We start from the raw sequence: 20733 nt of genomic DNA on the forward strand, positions 1-20733 counted from the left end.
TCCGTAGTTGCTATTTTATTAGTGGAATGGAAATAACAATGACAAAAATGAAAACAACAAAGATCAAACATTCGCCTTTGCTCACTTTCGTTTGAATTGTACATCTTTTTTTTCAAGTCAATTAAACAATTTTTATCTTATTTATATCTATTTCTTTTAATATGCAAAATGGGAATGAAAATCACTTTTTCAGAATGTGGGTCAAAATGGAGTTTATGAACAGTAAAAACAATATTTCAGCTTGAAAGATGGATTCAATAGCTAACAAAGGTATTACAGATATAATATTGTAAATTTATTTGTAATAAGTTATAGATATCATTTAAATTGTTTTGCAAATTTTGTTTATAATCCAGAAAGATTAAAAAGGATCGTTTTTCAGCAAAGAAGGATACATGATTGTCAACGATTGAGGAAGCAGCTTTGAACTCACTGATGAATATGAAAAGAATGTCAGAAACATTGAAAAACAGAATTTTGTAGTGTTAATGAAATTGGATCAATGAATAAAGAAAATTGCTCTTGATGAAGAATGATCATTTTTTGGAAAATAATTCATTGAACGAACAAGATAGCAACAACAATGTTGAGCCAAATTGTTGAATTGATAGTTGCTTACAAAATATTATTATTTGACATTTGGTTTTTAGTACTTTTTAGTCAATTTATTGAGATAACTGTGAGACTTTTAATTTTCCATATAATTAATAAATATTTCTCAAATCACCTTCTTTTCTGTTCATATCAATGAAATAAATAAAATATTATGAGTTTTGAAAGAGTATTCATAGATTTTTTATATAATAATGAAATGAATTTATGAAAAATTAAAAAGCAAAAGTGAAACTGTAGTCTTTCAATTAAAATAAAAATCTTTAACGGATACATAAAGAATATATATCAAAGTTTCATAATGCATGTTTGTGAAAAACGATTTAAACCTCTGAACAGATATAAAAGCTTAACAAGAAAAAATAAAAGTGACATTTTTTGAGATATAAAAAACCAATTTCTTTATTATTCTATGAATTTTTGTATTAAAAGAATCAAAAGATCACATCATACTATGGTCTGAATTTAAAAATGTTAATAGAACAAAAAGAAATGCAAAAAATGCGTGATAAGCATTTCATTATCATTAACCCTCTTTCGAAACATAAAACAAAAATTTATCAAATAAATTCAGTCCAAAAATAAAATATACAATACAAACTCAATGCATTTTCTCCTTCATAATTGGTTATCATCGAATGCATTTTAAAAATACTTTTTTTTGGTTATCGGATCATGAGGGATTAAATAAATGAAAAATTTTTGAACGAATTTTTATCTTTACTTATCAATAAAGAAATATTGAATTGATTTTTATATTAACTTGCAAATTATGAATGTTGAAAGTGTGAACTGTTATTTTCAATTTGTTAACGACATTTTTCCTTTTCCTAGCACGTAGTCTACAAATAAATGAAGATGTTTTGTTACAGACGAATGCACAAATACATTAATCAATAAAGAAGTCTATGAAAGCAATGATGAAGTGAATCTTACAGCATCAAAGTGAAAAACTGGTTTGACTTTTTCTTTTTTTGAGTTAACATTTTTCATTGGAAAAAGAGGAAAACAGAGTGAAAGTGCAATATTTTAAAGATAGATAGAAAATTTGATACATCACTTTATGCTTTTTGCTTTATAGATCGAAATTAACAAGAAATATCAAATTATTGATTTAATAAGCTTGGAAGCAATTTTTACAAGCCCGTTATTATGAATTGATTTGTTCCCGATAGAGATACGTTCACTTTATTGATTTATAACTTTTTTAAACATTCTTTTTTGTTATTAATGTTTGTTTCCGTTGAATGATTGAATGGATATTTTCTTTTTTCAAAAGAAAATTTAACATTCAATCCATGGTCTTTTTTCGAAAATTTGCGACAATAACATCTATTCTTTTTTTTTCTTCATTTCTTGTTAGAATTAATAAAAATTCACTTGTTTTTAAAAGAAAATTGTTCTTTTTATATTGTCGATTAATATTTTTGATTAATTGAAATGAAAAAAACCAGATTTTAAAAAATTGTGAGTGAAATAGAAAATAATAGCAGTTATAATAAGATATTTCTGTTATTTAAACAGAATTTGTAAAATTTTGCTATTTTAACAACAAAATATCGAATTTGTTTGTTCTAAAGTATTCTATTGATGTTTAATATTAGTAAAAAAGTTAGTCATATAAAAATATTCATAAATAAAATTGCAAACCTTGATTTTCATTTGACCGATTTTTTCAGTCACATTTGACTGGAATGTCAAATTTTGCAAAGTTGTGAAAATTCTTAAAAATAACGATGAAACAGCAAAAGTACGGTGTGATTTTCAATTATATCTATATTTAACATGTAATTAATACAATTATTATTTTGTTTTATGTATAAATCATAGAAAAAAATAGAAGTCAAACCTGGTTTTTCGACATTTGCAATTTTTCCTCTTCGCGCTGCGAACATCCCGTCAAAGCACTTCATTTTAATTATAAATACGGCCTGCATGCTTTTTATTAAGTCAAATCATTTCATTCGTGAGATAATTTTGATGACTAAAAAATAAAAATTTTCATTATGGTATTTCTGATTTTTTCGAATTTTTATTTTTTTCATGAATGAATGTTTTAATAGCAAATATTAATTGAGTTTATTAATTATAAACATGTTAAAAATATTTATTTACCAAATTTGTTGCATTTCATAGAAATTTTTCAAAAATTCATTTTTTCAGGCAAGTTGATATGGGATGTCAAATAACCTAACCTGGTTGACATTTTTTTCTGAAATATTTTTCCTTGTTTTGCATCCTTTTGCTTTTTTATTTTGTTTTTCACTTATAACAGTTTATAATTTGCATTAATATCGAGTTGCCACACAATTTTCCCAAAAAAAGTTTTTTGAGTGGAGAAAAGTGAAAAATTTAATTATGGGTCTGAGATAGGTTAGGGTTTGTTTTTGTGCAGCCTACGGTTGTCCAAATTTATTTTTGAGATTGCCACATCTCCTCGGGGCGGTGTCTGTTCCTTACCAAAGCCTGCCTGGTGGAAGAGGTGGCCAAGCACCTTCACCCAGTATTTTCGGTTTCTCCCGCACCCCCTCCCCCGGCGAGAAAAACGCCTTTCAAGATTCAGGATGCGTCGTGTTTTCCCCTAACCTAACCTGACGGACTTAAAGAATTAAAATTTGAAGAATTGACGGATTAGCTGAAATAAAATAAAACAAAAACCAATATGTATAATAAAAAAAAAGAAAATAAAAAAAAATTGTTGAAACAATTGAAATAATTAGAATTATAATTTGACATTAAAATATTTTAAAATATATTGATTTGAAACGGATTATGGGAAATTGACCGTTGTGACACAATTGGATTTTTCGGATCAAAAATTGTCACATGGAGTCAACTGCCGTCAGTTCCGTCACAGCAGATTCTATGTATCTCGAACAAAATGCACTTGAAGAAGGACTCAAAGACAGCTTGTCTGATATTTTTATTGTTTGAGTTTTTGGAATATAATTTTTGTTGTCACATTATAAAAATATTTTCAAGGCTAAAGCTTTTGAAGCAAAAATCAAAGAGTTACAAAAAGCGAACTGTCAAATTATTAAACTGGAATTGCTACGTAATTCAAATTTTGGTCCTGGTATGTCAGCTCAGTGATAAAAATGTTTTTTCTTATTTTTTATTTCAATTTTTATTTTTATTATATACAAAAGTTTACAAACATCCAAAGAAATCAGATGAGTTCATGGCTAAAATTTCGTTCGAAGTTGTGGAAAATAACTTATGGATATCTTATTACAAAGTGGACAAGAACGGCGAACCCAGGAAAGACTGGCATAAGTATTACTTATGCCCAAACAGCAGGGATGGATTTCCATGCGGAGTTTCAGGTCGCAAAAATTATTCAACAATAGCTAATCATCATTGCTTAATACTTAACTCAAATCAAATATCTACCATGACGGAAAAACTGCAGAGAACCAAACAAAGAAAATTGTGTACGGAATGCTTTTCAGGTTCTTCGGATCAATTATCTAAATTGGAACAATTGTATGTGAAAATGATTTGCAAATCAAACATTTCTTTTCTTTCGGCATCGTCAAAAGAAACAAATGATTTCATATCTTCATTAATTCAGATTAGTCAAAAAAAATCCATTTGTTCCGGTGTCGTCGATATTCCCAAAATTATCAAGGCGAAGAGTCTGTTTTATGGTACAGAAACAAAAAAGTCAAATGCAACTGGAAAAGCAGACAAGAATTACAAACAACGGACTTTGTATTTTGTTGGATGGAGCTACTGCGGCAAACAAGCAGTATACGGTGGTGACTATTGCGACTCTGTCACTTCGATCATCTCCATTTTTTTGGGGTTTATATCCTTCATGTTCAACTGCGCATGAATACGAACAACTCATTTTCAGCCTGATTGATGAATTTTCAACCTTCAAATCATTTATAAGAAGTTTCTGCTGTGACGGTTTTTCTGCTCAAAAAAAAGCCATCAAAAATATATCTATCCAACATTTAAAAAACAGTATTACTCAAAAACCGTGTTCATTGGTCGTCCCTATTTACATTTACTGCTGCAATCATCTAACAAATTTAGTTATCTCCTCTTCTATAAGAAAAGTTCCATTTCTTTCAAATCTTCTTATCAAAATTCAAGAATTCACAAAATTGGCCCATACCAGAAGAATGAAACAACTATTAGGAAAAACAATTCCTTCATTTGTGCCCACGAGATGGTTCAGCTTATATAACATATGTTCATTTATTAGGAAAAACCACAAAGTCATAAAATTCGAAAAGTTTTTAAGTGAAAAGGATTTGTTGAGTATCATTTGTTTGGAAATTATTCTTTATCCATTATTTCGATCACATCTTCAGTTTGAAAACAATCACTCGAAACTGTGCAATGTATTTCCTTTCATTTTGCAAGCAATAGGTTTTTTCATTTGTTTATCAAAACATACTTTTTTCAATCATGGAGTTTGGCACAATGTTATTACAAACTTTTTAATTCAATTACATAATTACTTTTTGATTGGAACAAAAGGAGAACTTATAGTGCTATCATTTGCCTTAACGCCAACAGGAATGCAAAAGTACCGTTCACAACACTTTTCTTTTGATTATTTCTAGTATTTTAATTTATTTGATATATTCAATTATGATCCAGAAACTCGACCTTCTTTTAATAAAGGACGAAGAAAGAATATTGCTTTGTCCGATTGTTCGCAAACTGCAATCACTTTATCTTCGTTGATGTCATCTTCAAACATGTGCTCGGGTTTTTATTCCTCTGGTTTTCATTCAACAACAAGGATGTTTTCTCCATTGGACAGCGAACGGCAAGCACAAGCTTTCAGGAACCTTGACGACGAACTGTCAAACGATGTCGACAATTGTGAGGGTATGACTCAATATTTGGCGAAAAAAACAAAAGAGGAATGTGAAAATGATCACGACAGAAAATTGGAAGATATTTTACAAATTATTGAAATCATCAAAGAAAATTTTGATTCATCAAAATTTGAAACCTCAATAAATTCATCTTTAAGTGAAAAGGATGAATTAAGTGAGGAAACTGATGATGAATATGGACTTCTTGAAGCAGAGGATGAAGCGATTAATGACATGTTTGAAATATCTTCTTCTTCTTTCTCTTCATCATCTTCATCAATATCATCATCCTCCTCCTCCTCCTCTTCTTCTTCTTCTTCCTCCTCTTCTTCCTTTCCTTCTTCTTCTTCTTCCTCTTCCTCTTCTTCCTCTTCCTCTTCTTCTTCTTCTTCTTCTTCAGAAATTGAAGATCATCGAGAATGCACAACTTTCATGGATGAAGAAATATCAATGGATGATAGTCTCAGCGATTGTGAAAATGACGAAAATTCAGACATTTATAAGGAAAAAATTTTTGATAATTTATCTTTCGATGAGGTGGAAATTCTATTTTCTACAAGCAAAATGTCAATGATCATAGAACAATCATACGAAAAAGAAGAAGAATCAATTAAAATGATTGAAAAAGAATTGTTGACAGATTGGTTCTCCAGGTTATTGTCTTCGTTTGCTAAATATGCAAATAAAGTTATTGGACATTACGATCCAAAAATAAAATCCGGTCGCTGCAAGTTGTTTCAACGATTTTTAAAAGGAAGCTCATCTTCAGTCATCGAAGAAGATTCGGAAATTTTTTACAATGCTTTTTCCTCATACGGAGACCTTCAAACAATATACGCTGGATTGTGCCTGACTCTAATTACATCGCCATGCAGTGAGGTTAGTTGCGAAAGAGTGATTTCGAGAATGAAGAATATTCTTGGAGATAAAAGGTGCTCCCTTAGCATTCAATCGTTAAATGCATTATTACAAGTTAGTTATTATTTATTTATTGATATGTTTTTGAATTTTTTTTATCTTTTCTTATGAATCCAGATATAAGACGCAATTGCATAGGAAAGGTTGCATTTTCAGAATAGAAGATAATTTATTGATATTGGATTTTAAAACGTAACAATCCTTAATTCACAAAAAGTCTTCAATTTTTCATTATCAACAAATTTTTGCTTGTATTTTTTTTTTAACAAAAAGAAGTTTTTTTGTACATTAATACTTGTTGAAAACTTATTTTGGAAAGATGACACTCTCAAATTCTTTTTTTCTTTGAGTGAATCATATCCCCTTTAAAACACTTCATCCATTTACAAACAAAAACATTTCATCTGTAGATTACAGATGGCTCACTTTTGATCTAAATGTTTCAAACAATTGTATTTATGCTTTTATTCCATTTTTATTATCTTCTTTATAATTTTGAGTGAATTTTTTTCAAAGAAATAACTTTATGAAAAGCGATGATATTTTGAGCAGCACAGGTTGTGAATTGGTTGTACAGATGGATCGTCAAAGAAAAAAACAAATGAGTTCAAGAGAACTGAGGATGAGCCATGTGCGGATGAAACAAAATGAGGTGTAAGTGATTGTTATGATAAGGAAAGAAAAGAAGAAGAAGACGACGAAAAAATAGAAGGAGAAAACGTGTTTTTCACAAACTGGTTCTTCAAAAAACGCTTATTGTTAATTGTGTCTTCAATCATTTATTTCCTTGCCTATTTCTCAACAGCGTCCTGCAGCCTCATCGAATTCAGCTTGACTCAATCATCTTTTCCCTCTGATGAACAAAGCACTGTGTGATGCCTTCTGCTCCAAGCATGTCGTAGAAAATGTCTTCGAGTGTGTTGACGCCTTGTGACTCGAAGTGGAGGATAAACGAGAACAAGTACACAAGTTGTTTCAATGGTCGTGCTGGAACCAGCTTCGAAGAAATAGCATTTCACTGCGTGTCAAGGGAGTGTACTGCAATAGAGGAGGGTCTGAAGAAGTAACAAAATTTCTTTGCATTTTTTGTTATCTTTGTTTTTGTTCAGCTTCAGTGATGGACCATGATTTGTTGATGGAAAATGAAGAAAGTCGAAGTGCAGTGAGTGAAGAGTGTGGTAGTGATTTGTTGAGCTGAAATAAGATTTGAAATGAATGAAGTGGAAGTAAATGAAGAGAAAGAGAAAGAAAACAATTGAAAAGAAAAAGATGAAGGGAGAGGAAGCACTGAGGAAGACTTAGTCGATAATGGAAAAGGACTCGATGGAAAAGGCTGATCGAATGAAGAAGGAACAGACAGTGGATGAAGCTCTGAGAGTTGTGTGGAGGTAGCTGCTTATATCGAACAGACTGAAGGAAATTGTGTGAATTCCAAGCTAACAACGTATTGAAACAATTCAGAATCAACAGTAACTTATATATTACGTAGTGGAGGCTAATTATTCTCTGCGATTAAGATGGAGATATGCGAGTTCATCTAAAAGTGTTCTGAACTGCAATGACCCACTTCACTCGCCAAAGAGCCATCACCCATCGCACCCTAAAATAAGTTGTGTTAGCAAAAAGCTGTTTGACAACGATTCACTTTGCGCTTCTCCTTCACTTGCAAAATCGTCTTTCAGAAACAGCTTGCTCGTTTTTTTTTCATTTTCGTCTTTTCCTTCTGCACCGCCTTTTCTTCATTCATGTGGTTTATCCCTTTCTTTCTTCTTCGATTTCATTTTTGATTCATTCTGTAATTGATTTTTATGTTTGAATTTTGGCTCCATATCTTTAGCTTCACACTTCTTCATCAGTGGCTCTTCCGACTGTTCACTCTGCACTATCTCTGAGCTGATCGAATTTCTGTCTTCACAATTTAGCCTTTCTTCTTCTTCATCCCTGTCTTTATTGCAGCTTTCATCGATGTTGTCGCTCCACGGGATGTTTGGTAGAGCGGCTTGACAGGTTGTTGCAATTGTATCAGTATCAATATGATAATTGCTGAAGATCGAATGATTTGTCAGGTGCAAAGGAGTGAATGCTGTTAAGGTGTGGATGTGATCCGATTAAAATCGTGAAAAGAAAAAAAACAATGATGATATAGAAGAAGAATGATCTTTTGAAAATGATTTTCATGAGGAAAAAGACATCGATGTTTTCGAAGAAGCAGGAAGTATATAATAGTGATCCGTTTTTTGTCGGCTTGATAATCCTGATATTTGTTTGCAGTAAAATAACGCTCTTTTCTGGAGATGAAGCAGAAGGCAGTGCAGATGCAAGGCCGGAGTGCGTCAATGGTTCAAAGGATATAGTGCCTTCATTCTCTTGTGAGAGGAAGAGTGAAGGCGACAGAGAAAACAGGGAATGGGCAAACGGGCCATGGAGCGTTCTGAAGATCTAATATAAATCTTCATCGCTTTCCCTTGTACTGTTGTAACTGATGATCATCATCAGCTTCTGCAAATTTTTCAGATGCCGTTTCTCGAACCATTCTTTTTCTTCTCTTTCTTCGAACTTCTTCTCGTTGTTGTTTAGTCGGAAACACTCATGTGGAAGAAGCTTCAACATTGAAGATGTAAAAAGCTAAAGCAGAAGAAGAAGAAGAAGAAGAAGAAGAGGGAAAAAAAGAAGAATTGTATGATCGTTTAATGAAACGGAGAAGAAAGAGATTGAGAATAGAAGAAGAAGAAGAACATGAGGAGGAAGAGGAGGAAGAAGAATTTGAGGAGGAAGACGAAGACGAATAAGAGGAAGAGGAAGAGGAAGAGGAAGAGGAAGAGGAAGAGGAAGTGGAAGAGGAAGAGGAAGAGGAAGAGGAAGAGGAAGAGGAAGAGGAAGAGGAAGAGGAAGAGGAAGAGGAAGAGGAAGAGGAGGAAGAAGAAAAGAAAGAGTTCAGAATGGGTGGAAGTTCTTATTTCTTTGAGGGTTTCAAGAGTTGCCTGTAATAGGCGAAATGAATGAATGGTTCATACAATTCTGAGATGATCCTCATTCGCCTGTTGGATGAGCAAGAAGAGAAATTGAAGGGAGGTAAGGAGATAATGGTGGCTATGCGTGCGTTGGAGCGAAAATGCTGTGGAAAAGATGACAGAATGGATGCTGAGGAAGAATAGGAGAGAAAGAAGAAAAGGAGGAGAAAGAAAAATAGAAGGAAGAATAATTGAAAGTTGATAAGCGAAAGAAGGTTGTTCGCATTTTTGTTTTTTTCACAAATGACGGTTCATTGTTTATACCAAAAAGAAAGAAATAAGAAGTTCGACTTGTGATGAATATTTCGTTTTTGTGTTGAATCAAAAAAATCATAAACTTTTTGAAGATAAAATTTATGGGCTTTTCTTTTTCCATTTTTTCTTTTTTTTTCCCAACAATATGGTATTATTTATTGGTATGAAAATTAGATCCGATAACATGACTATTCTATCAGTTTTTAAAAAATGTGTTGGTGTATTTTGCTTTGTTTCTTTACTCTTCATTAATTACATAATATCACATTAATTTATATTATAAAGGAAAATTTATTTTCAACTTAACAAAATGTCTGCATTTTCACAATGAAAAATCATAGGATTAATGAGTTTTAATGAAGATTCAATGAAGTTTTTAGTTCCATATAAAAAAACAAACATTTTTGGTTGATTCTTAAGTTTTAAAGTTTGAAGGCATTTTATGTTTTTCTTTGACATTAATCTCTTCATAAAATTTTGCCTTTTCAAAGCTAATAAAAACAACAAACAAAAAGTTTAAAATAAATTGATTTTGAAACGCGAATTGAAATGTAATAATATGTTCTTTTTCAAATAGAATAAGTTCAAATCGAATTCGTATAAAAATAAAAATGGATTTCATTTAACCAACGAAAAAAATTGAGAATAACATTTCTTATAAATTCAAAGGAGAAAAACAGATTTAAAAAGTTTGAGCAATCGGTGATAACAAAGAATGTGAAAATGCAAACATTAAAACAATTTATTAAGACATTTTAATTTAAGAAAATGTGAAAAAGTCTATTTTTTCTCTTAACTCAAAAAAGATATTATAATGGGTTTTTCGGCAATATATATATAAAATTTTATTAAATTTTAATTACTGAAAATTTCAAATTTTTTCCTAATTGAAATATTTTTGGTATTATTAAATACAATGATAAAAAATTTTATTTTTTCAAATTAATTTTTTTCTTTGACAAGAGTAATTCAATTTGACGGACGTGACGAGGGATTTTTTCACTTGTAACACAGGCTTAGTTCAAGCTTTCCCTGTCTCTGTGAGAGAACATGGTCTACTCCACAGAGAGCGCAGGGCTTGTGGCTGATGAGGAGTTAGAGAGTACCTGAAAAGGTCAGGGGTTCATGGTCCATAGAGACATTCATGCCCACATAGCTCCGACTGAATCAGTCACTGAGCCCGCCATGCTCGATAGTGAGAGAAATACCAGTAATCTGGAACCAATTCAAAGAGAGGTTGTCTTAAGGTAACATAGCAGTCAAACAAATTAATGACGCTGTCATTCATTCATACAAATAATTCAATTAAATTATTTCGAATTTTTATTTTATAACTAAAAAAAATTAAATTTTTTATATTTCATGGTTAGTCTTCCAATATTTCAAACATATCTATTCATTCTTCTGAAATTCTTCATCAATCATTAAAAATATGATCCCACAATTTTTGTTTTCAAATATTCAAATTTTGAATATTGAATAATTTTTGAATTTTTTAAATTCTTCAAAACTTCTATTTTTTTTCACCACCTTATTTTTTCTCCTCTGATTGCAGCATTCAATGAAACTTCTATTTTTTCTTGAAAATATAAACTAAGTTTGAAAAAACTTTTCAAAAAAAATAGAAGAATAATCAGAAATGTTTCATGCAGATAACGATTCTTTCTCCAACAGCAATAACACCAATTATTAAACCGAAGAAGTTAAAAAAGAATTAATTCAAAACAAGTTTGAAAAGAAAATTTTTGAAAAGCTACAGCATTTAATAATAAAAGAAAGAATTTATTAGCAATTAGAAATAACAATTAAAGAAAAGGAAGCTCTCATTCATACACTGGAACAAACAAGGAACTGGGTGATTATTTTTGAAATCAAATATTTTTTTGGCGTGTTGATTTTTCATTAATTGTTAGTTTTTTGAAAGATAATTTTTGTTCAAAAGAGAAGAAGCATGATAATAGTTTTTATTTGCAAATGTTTGAGTTAAACAAAAGATAAAAATGTTTTGAATAAGTCATTACACTCTTCAGTGTTCTTTTATTATTATTATTGAGATAATCTTGAACCGAAAATTTTGTCTGAAAGAAATATGATTTCAAAAATAATCACCCAACTTTTCTCATTTATTTTTCAATTGATTCTTTATTATTTTGCATTTCTCATTATCAGGTTTTTTCTATTTCATATTTTTCGTGAAAAAATCAACTTTGATTAAAATTTAAATTATTTTTGGATCAAAACAAATTAATGAAAAAGTTAAACTTTGATTAATTATTGACGAAAGATCATTATTAAAATCAATCATAATTCTTTGAAGAATAAAAATTCTTTTATAATATCAAAAGAAAAGAAAGAAAAACTTTTAAACATATTTTGAAATACATATAAAAATAAGTGTCTTTCTTTTTTGCAAAAAATGATAAAAATGACAAAAAAATGGAATTTAAAAATTACTGATTTTCCCTTCATTCGAATGTCAATATAAAACCAAAAATACAACGAAAAAAACTGGATTTGTTGGACTCAAATTGTCATTTAATTCTTCTTTCTTATTTTTTTGGAATTCAAGAATATATGTTTAAATTATCTGTAAAAAAAAATTTGTTGAATGATTTTCTTTTTGTTGATTTATCAAGAATTATTTTCGCAAAGAACAGAAGCGCTTTATTCTCTCTTTTGAAGCGGCAGCAATTGCGGCGGAAGAAAAACGGATGATGCAGGAAGAAACACAGTAGCCTGAAGATTGTTTAGAAGATGAAACACCAACGAAAAGAAAGAATTTAAGTACTTTTTATTTATTTTTTTATAAAAGAATTTTAATTATAAATGATTTATAAATATTTTTTAGATAATTCAACTCAGCCAACTCTAATTGTAGATGAAGAAAGCGATTGTGACGTCATGTTAATTGAAAATGAAATTGAAAATGAAAAAGGGAAGGAAGATGAATTACACAATTTTGGTGCAAAGAAAATAGTTATTCCCAATTTTGAAAAAGAAAGAAAAAACAGAAAAGTTCAATTGATTGTTCCTCTTACCACGGAACTATTGGAAAATGCAAAAGTTATGAACAATAATGAAAAAGAAATTGAAGATGAACATGTTCAGTTTTTATCAAGAATTGCATTGAAAATGACAGAAAAAGAAAAGAAACTCAGTGGAAAGAAGAAAGAGTTGACGTGAAAGAGCGGCGGAGAGAGTTCTTTGAAAAAGCGGAATAGAAATGTTCCCAAAATGGATAGTGAGACGATTCAATTTTGAAGAAGAGAAAAATAATTGTGATAAAGGTTTGATAGATATTCTTTTATCATTATTTATTTCTTTTATTTCGATTCAAGATATCTATTTCTTCATGACAAAGCAATTTCATGCACAAAATGATTAACATCAATTCTCGTTTTTAATTACAAAAATTTAACCAATTTCTTGAGAAATTAATAATTCAAACAAATTTCACTCGAAAATTCGAGTTTCGCTATTTCCTTTTATGAAACAACAATAAATCAAAAATTGATAATTAAACGATGTTTTATCAAGCGTTAGTTAGTTGTTAAAAAAATTTGTTGAGGAATAAAAACATTTTTTAAAATTAATAATCTATTTTAAACAAAAACTCAAATTGTTTTTTAAGAATATCTTTAACTTTTGCATGACGATTACAAAAATATTTTTTAAAATGCATACTTATTAATTTCATTCATTTTGGTGTATTAAAAACATTAACATAAAAAATACCAAAAATATTATGCCCCATAACCACTTCATATCAATTTAAACTTTGATCAAAAAACCATAAATAAACAGAATAGCAAATCAACAAATTATTGCTCAAACAAGAAATTAAACTTCATTTTGCGCTTATAAAGGGTTGTTTTTGAATAAAATTCCATTTCGTAAATTTTCTTCCATTATCTTTCCTTTGAAATAGAATTTAAAAGATATTTTGTTAATTGTTCTTCAAAGAATAAGACAAAGAATGATAAGCTTTGTAGAAGTTTGAAAATAAGAAAATGAGGTCTCCAAGTATTTCTTCCTTTTGTTATTTGCTTTTCTTTGAATCACAAAACAGGCAAATAGAAAAGAAGTTGTTTAATTCTCATTGAACTGCAAACTTTCATGCAAACTCCTTATGAAAACTTCTTCGCATTGTATTTCCTTCTTTGTTCTTCTTCATTTGTACTTATTACCATGGCTATTTATAAGTCAGCTAATGAAGTTGTCGAAGAAGAAGAAGAGGAAGAAGAAGGATAAGAAGATGAAGAAGAAGAAGAAGAAGAAGAAGAAGAAGAAGAAGAAGAAGAAGAAGAAGAAGAAAGAAAGAAAGAAAGAAAGAAAGAAGGAAGGAAGGAAGGAAGGAAGGAAGGAAGGAAGGAAGGAAGGAAGGAAGGAAGGAAGGAAGGAAGGAAGGAAAGAAGGAAGGAAGGAAGGAAGGAAAGAAAGAAAGAAAGAAAGAAAGAAAGAGAAAGAGAAAGAAACGAAAAAAGCAAAAACATCATCTTCTTCTTCTTTCTTCTCTTCCTTCTCCTCCTTCTTCCTCTCCTCCTCCTTCTCCTCCTCCTCCTCTTCCTCTTCCTTCTTCTTCTTCTTCTTCTCTTCCTTTTCTCTCTCTTCCTCCTCCTCCTCCTCCTCCTCCTTCTCCTCCTCCTCCTTCTTCTTCTTCTTCTTCCCCTTCTTCCCCTTCGCATCTACAAGCAGACTCAGCTGAATGCAGCAGTATCTCCATTCTGTTAATGCTTATTCTCTCCATCCAGCTGCTGTTCAGCATTGTTCTGAGCGATTCAACAATTTTGATGGAAAGAAATAAGAAAGACACATTTAACGGCAGATGCTGTCAAAAAAAAAACACAGGCCAACAAATGCGATGAGAGTGAATGTCTTCGCAAGTTCCTGCAAGTTGCTGAGTCTGAATAGATAAGGATCTGCAAGACGAATCCGTTTTTGAGTGAAATGTATTTTTAAAATTTGCAAAATTAACCAACAAATTATTAAAGAAAAGAATACTAAGAAAAAGAAAAAAGGCATTTATAAATGAGGCAATACCATTTTTCAAAAAAATTAAGATTTTCTTTTCACCCTTCTGATTGAAGCAGTCTGTCTTTTATCATTACTTCCCAACCATTTATTTTTTATTAGCAAAAGTCAAAAGAACAGTGATGAAACACTAAAAGAGAAAGGAAAAAATTAGAAATTATCATTGCAAAAAATGTTTCACTTACCTTTATTTTTGATGATCTCTTTCTTTCTTTCTTTTTCTTTTGTTAATTTTTCAAAAAAACAAAAAAATAAATTAATAAATAAATAAATAAATATTTTTGCCATTTTGAGAAGTGTATTAAAAAGACAGTTTTTGAGTTACAAAATAAATAAAAATCACATTTTCTCAAACATTTACAAAGTTGTGTCGAATAATAAATGATGAAAAAAAAAGAAAGAAAAGAAATAAAAAATAAAGAAATTTTTGAGATACAAATAGAATGGCATTCCATTTCCTCAAACATTTACAGAACAATCTGAAAAAATATTAGATAATCTATAAAAAAAAAATACCGCTTTTATTAAGAAAACATATCCAAAGTTTTGAAAAATCATTAACCGATGAAAAAAAAATATTTCATTTTTGAATTACAAAATATGAAACGCGCCATTTCCTCAGACATTCGTAAAATAATCAGAAATATTCAACGTCAATTCTTGATTATATTTTCTGTGAAGAAAATCTATTGTTTCAAAAATGCTTGCGATGGTATCTTCGAATCCTTCTTCTTCCATCTTTTCAAATACCTTCCTTTTCGTTGCCTTTCTTTCCTCTTCTTCCCTTTCATCCCTCTTCTTTTCTTCTAATCGCATTGAAACAGTCGAAAAGAATTGCAAGCAATCAAATAGTGTTTCGTCATTCAACTTCGGTCGCTGCATCCCCTCCAAAACAGCATCAATAGCACCACTTTTCAACAAATCTTCAACTTTCACATCTCTCTTTTCTGTCGCATTTCTCAAGGGATAAATGCACCGATTGCTAATTTCTTCATTATTCCCTTTTGCTGCTCTAGACACCTGAACAACTCCTCCAACAAGTCCAGCAAATTCTTCTTTCCACAATGCGTTTAAGTTCAAGAAATTAAAAATTTCATTGAACCATCTCATCAACACAAGCTCTTCTTTCGTTTCTTTTTCCATTTCCTCTTCTTTCTCTTTCTTCCAATCCACACATTTCGCAAACTCTTCCAGTTCTTTTCCCACCTCTCTGGCAAAATGCAGTTCACTCACAATCTCTCCATCCAAGCTATTGTCAACAAAAAATCGGTCTGTTAAGAACTGCCAAGCAGATTGATAGGCAAGTCGTGTCAGATTTCTGTGTTCTTGATGATATTCGATGATTTCTATGATATCATTCAGATAAAGTTCTTGTTCGACAAACTTCTATAAAAATAAAGAATAAAATTGATTGCTTCAAAAAGGAAATTGTATTTCACACACATTCTCCCTAATGCTGCTCAATGCTAACAAAGCCATTTCCGCTTCTTTCTGGACTTCTTTGCTCTCCTCTTTCCTCAATGCAGCTTTCAGAAGGCAAGGCACAATGATTGAATCCATTTCAGATGAAGGCCATCTGTTCAACAACAAATAGCATTCACAGAGATCAATTAAATGCTTTTCATCTTTTTTCTTCTTATTTTCATCAATTATCATCTCTTTCATTCTTTTGCTCAATAATGAATAATCAAAAGATCCTAAGTCAATCATTTTCAGCTCTTTGCAATATCCAATGTGCTTCAACAACAAAATTGCATTTTCCATCGAAAGTTTCTTTTCTTCAATCATTTTTTGTATTTCGTTGAACAGTTCCATTGTAAAAACAGATCCGAATTCTTTATAATTCATTTCATTAATGATTTCATTCATTTCTTCAATTTTCTGTTTCTGTTCTGCTTCAGTGAATTGTTCCAACTGTGAAAGTTTCTCTAAAAAAATCGAAAAATCAAAAGAGAAAAAAGAAGTATTTATTTTTTGAACCAACTATTTCATATTAAACGTTGCAAACCAAAAAATATTTGCATTTTTGAAGGTGACTGTGAAATCGCAAAATAAATTCAAAACAACATATAAATTCGTTTTCGAAATATTCGTTGAATATTCGAATTAAAAGAATTTAAAACACAAAATCAAAATTTTTTAAATAATACAGGATTCGAAACCTCTTTTGGCATCACTAATTTTTGCCTCAAAACAAGAAAATCTTCGAATAAAATTATCTTCTTTCTTGGAAAGTGAATAAGGGTGTGCAACCTTTAATTATATAAGAGAAGAATTTTTATTGGTGATTTGCTACTGTCAGAGCATGTTTGAGTGCTTAGACCTACGGCCACAGATATACCCATGCGAGCTATAGCACTGCAGAAGAGCATGGATTTTGCTAACAGATTGAGGAGCGAATGGCTGTTTGCATCGATTGCTTGCAAAAAGTGAATTGGTGGAGAAAACCAGCATGAAATTTGAACTTTGCAATATATTGCAAAATATATGAGGTAACATCGACTGTGATATTTTGAATGAAAAATAATTCAAGCAAGATGCAAAAAAAAGCGATAAGAATATCCTAAAGATTGAATTGCATAGCTTGTTCATTTTGAGGGAACCGCAGTGCACTTGGTATAACTATTGTGCAAGATTTATTTTTTTGAAGAGGAAAGGGAATTGGGGAATTGGACAATGGGGGAAGCGAACAGAACGAAGCACTCAGCAGACCTTATCAACAATTTCTTTTGCATTTTGAACGAATCCTGCAAGAAATCTATCAGCAAAGACTTGGCGTTGAATCGGGTTTTGAAAAGGAGTTTATTTGGAGGATAACTGTTTTCATCTGATATCATTACCAACTTCACAATTGACTCTCTGCTTTCGATGATGTTCTGCATCAGCCATTTATTGTCCAGTTGTCTGCTTTTTTATGTGACAAGAGGCAATTTTGAAGAACAAGGAAGACAGCTGGATTGATAATTACCAATCCATTGGAGATGGGAAAATAGTTCAAAATCAAAAAGATGGTTTGATTTTTTTTTATTTTATTCAATTTTCTTTAAAGATGTTTTTTTGAATAAATACAGATTGGTTACGAATGGGAGTGCCATTGAATGAAGCCATTTTATCCTTTTTCAAAAGATTCAGAAGTATTGAGATTATCCTGTTTGGATGGCATTCAACGATGACATTCGTTTCTTACCATCTGTTTTGCATGCTGCATAGCCTGACAATGCTTGACATGAACTTGAAAGAGAGAAAAAGCAGTTTGTTCGGCTCGTTTGTTGAGGGTATTTTGCAGAAGCAACTCGTTTGTTGGAGCTGATGAGCTGGCTTTGCATTTTCATTCAGAAAGCATCCAACTTTTTTGTGAGTTGTCATAACACTTTGTTATTTCAGAAAACTGTTTGATAGAAACAGCTATTTTATTGATTTTATGGCAAGACTCACATTTCGGGTGAAATGTGAAGAATTGGATGAAATGCGAAAGGAATTATGAAATTTTAAAACAGAAGTAAAAATTGAAATACTTCCAAAAAGAGAAGAGAAAATAAGAGAAGATGCAACGCTGAACAAGAAATCAGGAAAAGTGGTAGTTAACAAGAAAAGTTGCTTTGAGGGGAAATGGAGGAAAGAATAACAAAAAGAGAAGATAGAGCGAGAACCTAACAATTCTGGAGAGAGAGAGAGAGAGAGAGAGAATCATTCCATTGGAGAAAGAAAGAGAGAGAAAGAAAGAGAAAGAGAAAGAGAAAGAAGAGAAAGAAGAGAAAAGTATTACACCAAAATATTTGCTTTGAGATAAGATGAAGAAAACGTTTGAATTAATTTTGTCTTCAAAATACCAAAAAGATGTTCTGAAAAGGGGAATCTCCAGAGAGAAAAATGAATTGAGTGAACGAGAAGAAAAAGAAGCAGAAAGATAAAATGAAAACGGGGACAATTAAATGAAGGGAAATATTTCTCCAGCATTTATAATTCTCCGGATGCGGTTCAAAAATGAAAACGCGTGGGGTTTTGAGGATTTCAGTAGAAAAAGCAAAGGAGAAGAAAAAGGAGGAAAGGAAAAGGAGCAAAAGAAAAGGAGAAATAAATAATATTTCATCGCATAATTTGTTCAAAGAGGGATAGCGTTTTGATAGAGAAAAGAGAGATGGAGAGAAAAGATAATCCTTTTAAAGAGGACGAAAGAAGGGTGGGGAAATGAATGGAAATGAGGAGAAGGAAGAAAGGAAGGAAAATTTAAATGAAAAAGGATTAAGAGAAAAATAAGCAAAACGCATTTTCATATTTCAATCTGCCAAAGATCAAATCACTCTGGAAAATACATTTCTTTTCCTATTCCTCAACACCATCGCATCATCTTCATCTTCATCTTCATCTTCATCTTCATCTTCATCTTCATCTTCATCTTCATCTTCATCTTCATCTTCATCTTCATCTTCATCTTCATCTTCTCTTTTTCCTGCATTTAACTAAAAATTTGTAAAAAAAGACGAATTCTCAAGATTTAAGAAATGCTCGTTTTGTTCGACAAACTCTTTGAAAGAAAACGTTGCCAATTATAGACATTAAATGGAAGATGTTGGAAGTTTATTGACGGATAAGAAGCAAGTATCAAAGAAAAAGAAAGTGCATTTCAAAAGAAATTAGAGAAAATTAGAATCTGAGAGATAGAAGAAGAAGAAAAAATAAGAAAAAAAGACTTATTTGATGATAATGATATTCCGATGAAACTGGAGGAGGAGAAATGGAAGGATCGATCAAACCAAATGCAGCCTCGAATGACAGCAACATGTTATTAAATGCCATCACCATCTCACTCGAAACCTGTTTGTGCTGTGTTGAAGAAGCACATACATATGATGCATGACAAGATTTAGACTTCTCCTCCCTCCCTCTGTTGTGCCATCTCCTTGTGAAACAGCATCACTTGCTGCCCATCCTCCAGTGGCAGCCCAGAGCAGATCGCCCTTTCCACCTCGTTCTACACAGCTGTAGCTCCACTAGCTCCACAACCAGCAGCACCATCCACAACAGCGCCCGCATCTATTCGTCAGGGGCTAGCTTCATCAGCGCAAAGTGACAGCTCACAGTCTTTACAACCGCAACGTTCTCAGACTTTGATAGAGGCTCTCGTCGGAAAGCAGCATCGCACACGTCCGGCAGCCGCTGGTACAGCTTGATAAAGTCGTTGTCCTCATATGCCCACAGTACCAACACTTTATATGGCAGACAGCATCAAAACAGCCAGCACGCGTCTTAGAAGATCCTCAGGGACAGTGCTAATAGCGTCTGTGGATTGCACATGCAGAAGAGACCCCACTTCATCGTTCGCATTGCCTCAACAAGCCACACCCATTGACGATGATGTTGCTGAAGATGATGAAATCAGTGGATCTACACTGCATATCGCATCTGACTGCGCATTCATCGCCTCTTTCAACCTCGCAGCTTCTTCCTCAGAAGTTCAGCTACAATCCAAGAAACGCATACGCTTCTGCCTCCCCCTTATCCGACTTAATCTCTTCCAACTCCCCAAGAAACAACTTTATCTTCTTCCCCAATTCCCCTTCAAGCACAATGTTGATACACATCCGACACATCCGTAACGACATAGTCAAGAAGTCCTCTTTCTCTTTCATCGGCTACTGCTGCAACTCACCTTCAAACAGCACCGTGTTACAGTACAGGAAGTCATACAGCTCGCTTCCAGGAAACTCCTACGGCACATACCACCCAACTGCTACGCCTTCGCAAATTTTTTTCGGAACAGTTCCACCACGAAGATCATCTTCAACAGCACCACCTCCTTCTTCTATTTCTCCGAGCACTTCTCCCACAGCCGCATACACAAAAAATCCCCAAAACAACTGACTTGGAAGCACTCCATCTTCCCACCCAGCGCTGCCATCGCTCATATCTGCTCATATCTTCTCCATATATTCTCTGGATCGTTGACAGCGTCCACGCCAGCTTCTATCGCAGTCCTGTCTTTAGCTACTGCTGACTCCGCTGAATCGGAATAGACGACTAATATTTGTGCGACATCCGATGCACATAAACCATTTCGTACGCCA

The 20733-nt window shown here is 32.0% G+C and overlaps 3 protein-coding genes across 3 annotated transcripts; 1 reads left to right on the forward strand and 2 right to left on the reverse strand.

Moving 5' to 3' along the window:
- Positions 1-5315: 5315 nt before the first annotated feature.
- MONOS_16422 (uncharacterized protein) lies at positions 5316-6494 on the forward strand (the record flags this gene model as incomplete). The annotated part of the gene is made up of 2 exons (XM_067869327.1): positions 5316-6332; positions 6489-6494. The coding sequence occupies 2 exons, from the start codon at positions 5316-5318 to the stop codon at positions 6492-6494; spliced, it is 1023 nt and encodes a 340-aa protein (XP_067722643.1).
- Positions 6495-15135: 8641 nt separating this feature from the next.
- MONOS_9551 (uncharacterized protein) lies at positions 15136-16228 on the reverse strand (the record flags this gene model as incomplete). The annotated part of the gene is made up of 3 exons (XM_067880063.1): positions 15136-15147; positions 15419-16054; positions 16112-16228. 3 exons carry the CDS (start codon positions 16226-16228, stop codon positions 15136-15138), a joined length of 765 nt encoding a protein of 254 aa, XP_067722644.1.
- A 3945-nt stretch (positions 16229-20173) lies between these two features.
- Positions 20174-20574, reverse strand: MONOS_9552 (uncharacterized protein; the record flags this gene model as incomplete). Its single annotated transcript, XM_067880064.1, has 2 exons — positions 20174-20225; positions 20390-20574. The coding sequence occupies 2 exons, from the start codon at positions 20572-20574 to the stop codon at positions 20174-20176; spliced, it is 237 nt and encodes a 78-aa protein (XP_067722645.1).
- Positions 20575-20733: the final 159 nt, after the last annotated feature.

This window comes from Monocercomonoides exilis, assembly GCF_001643675.1.
Source record: "Monocercomonoides exilis strain PA203 chromosome Unknown scaffold40-978991, whole genome shotgun sequence".
Taxonomy (NCBI): domain Eukaryota; phylum Preaxostyla; order Oxymonadida; family Polymastigidae; genus Monocercomonoides; species Monocercomonoides exilis.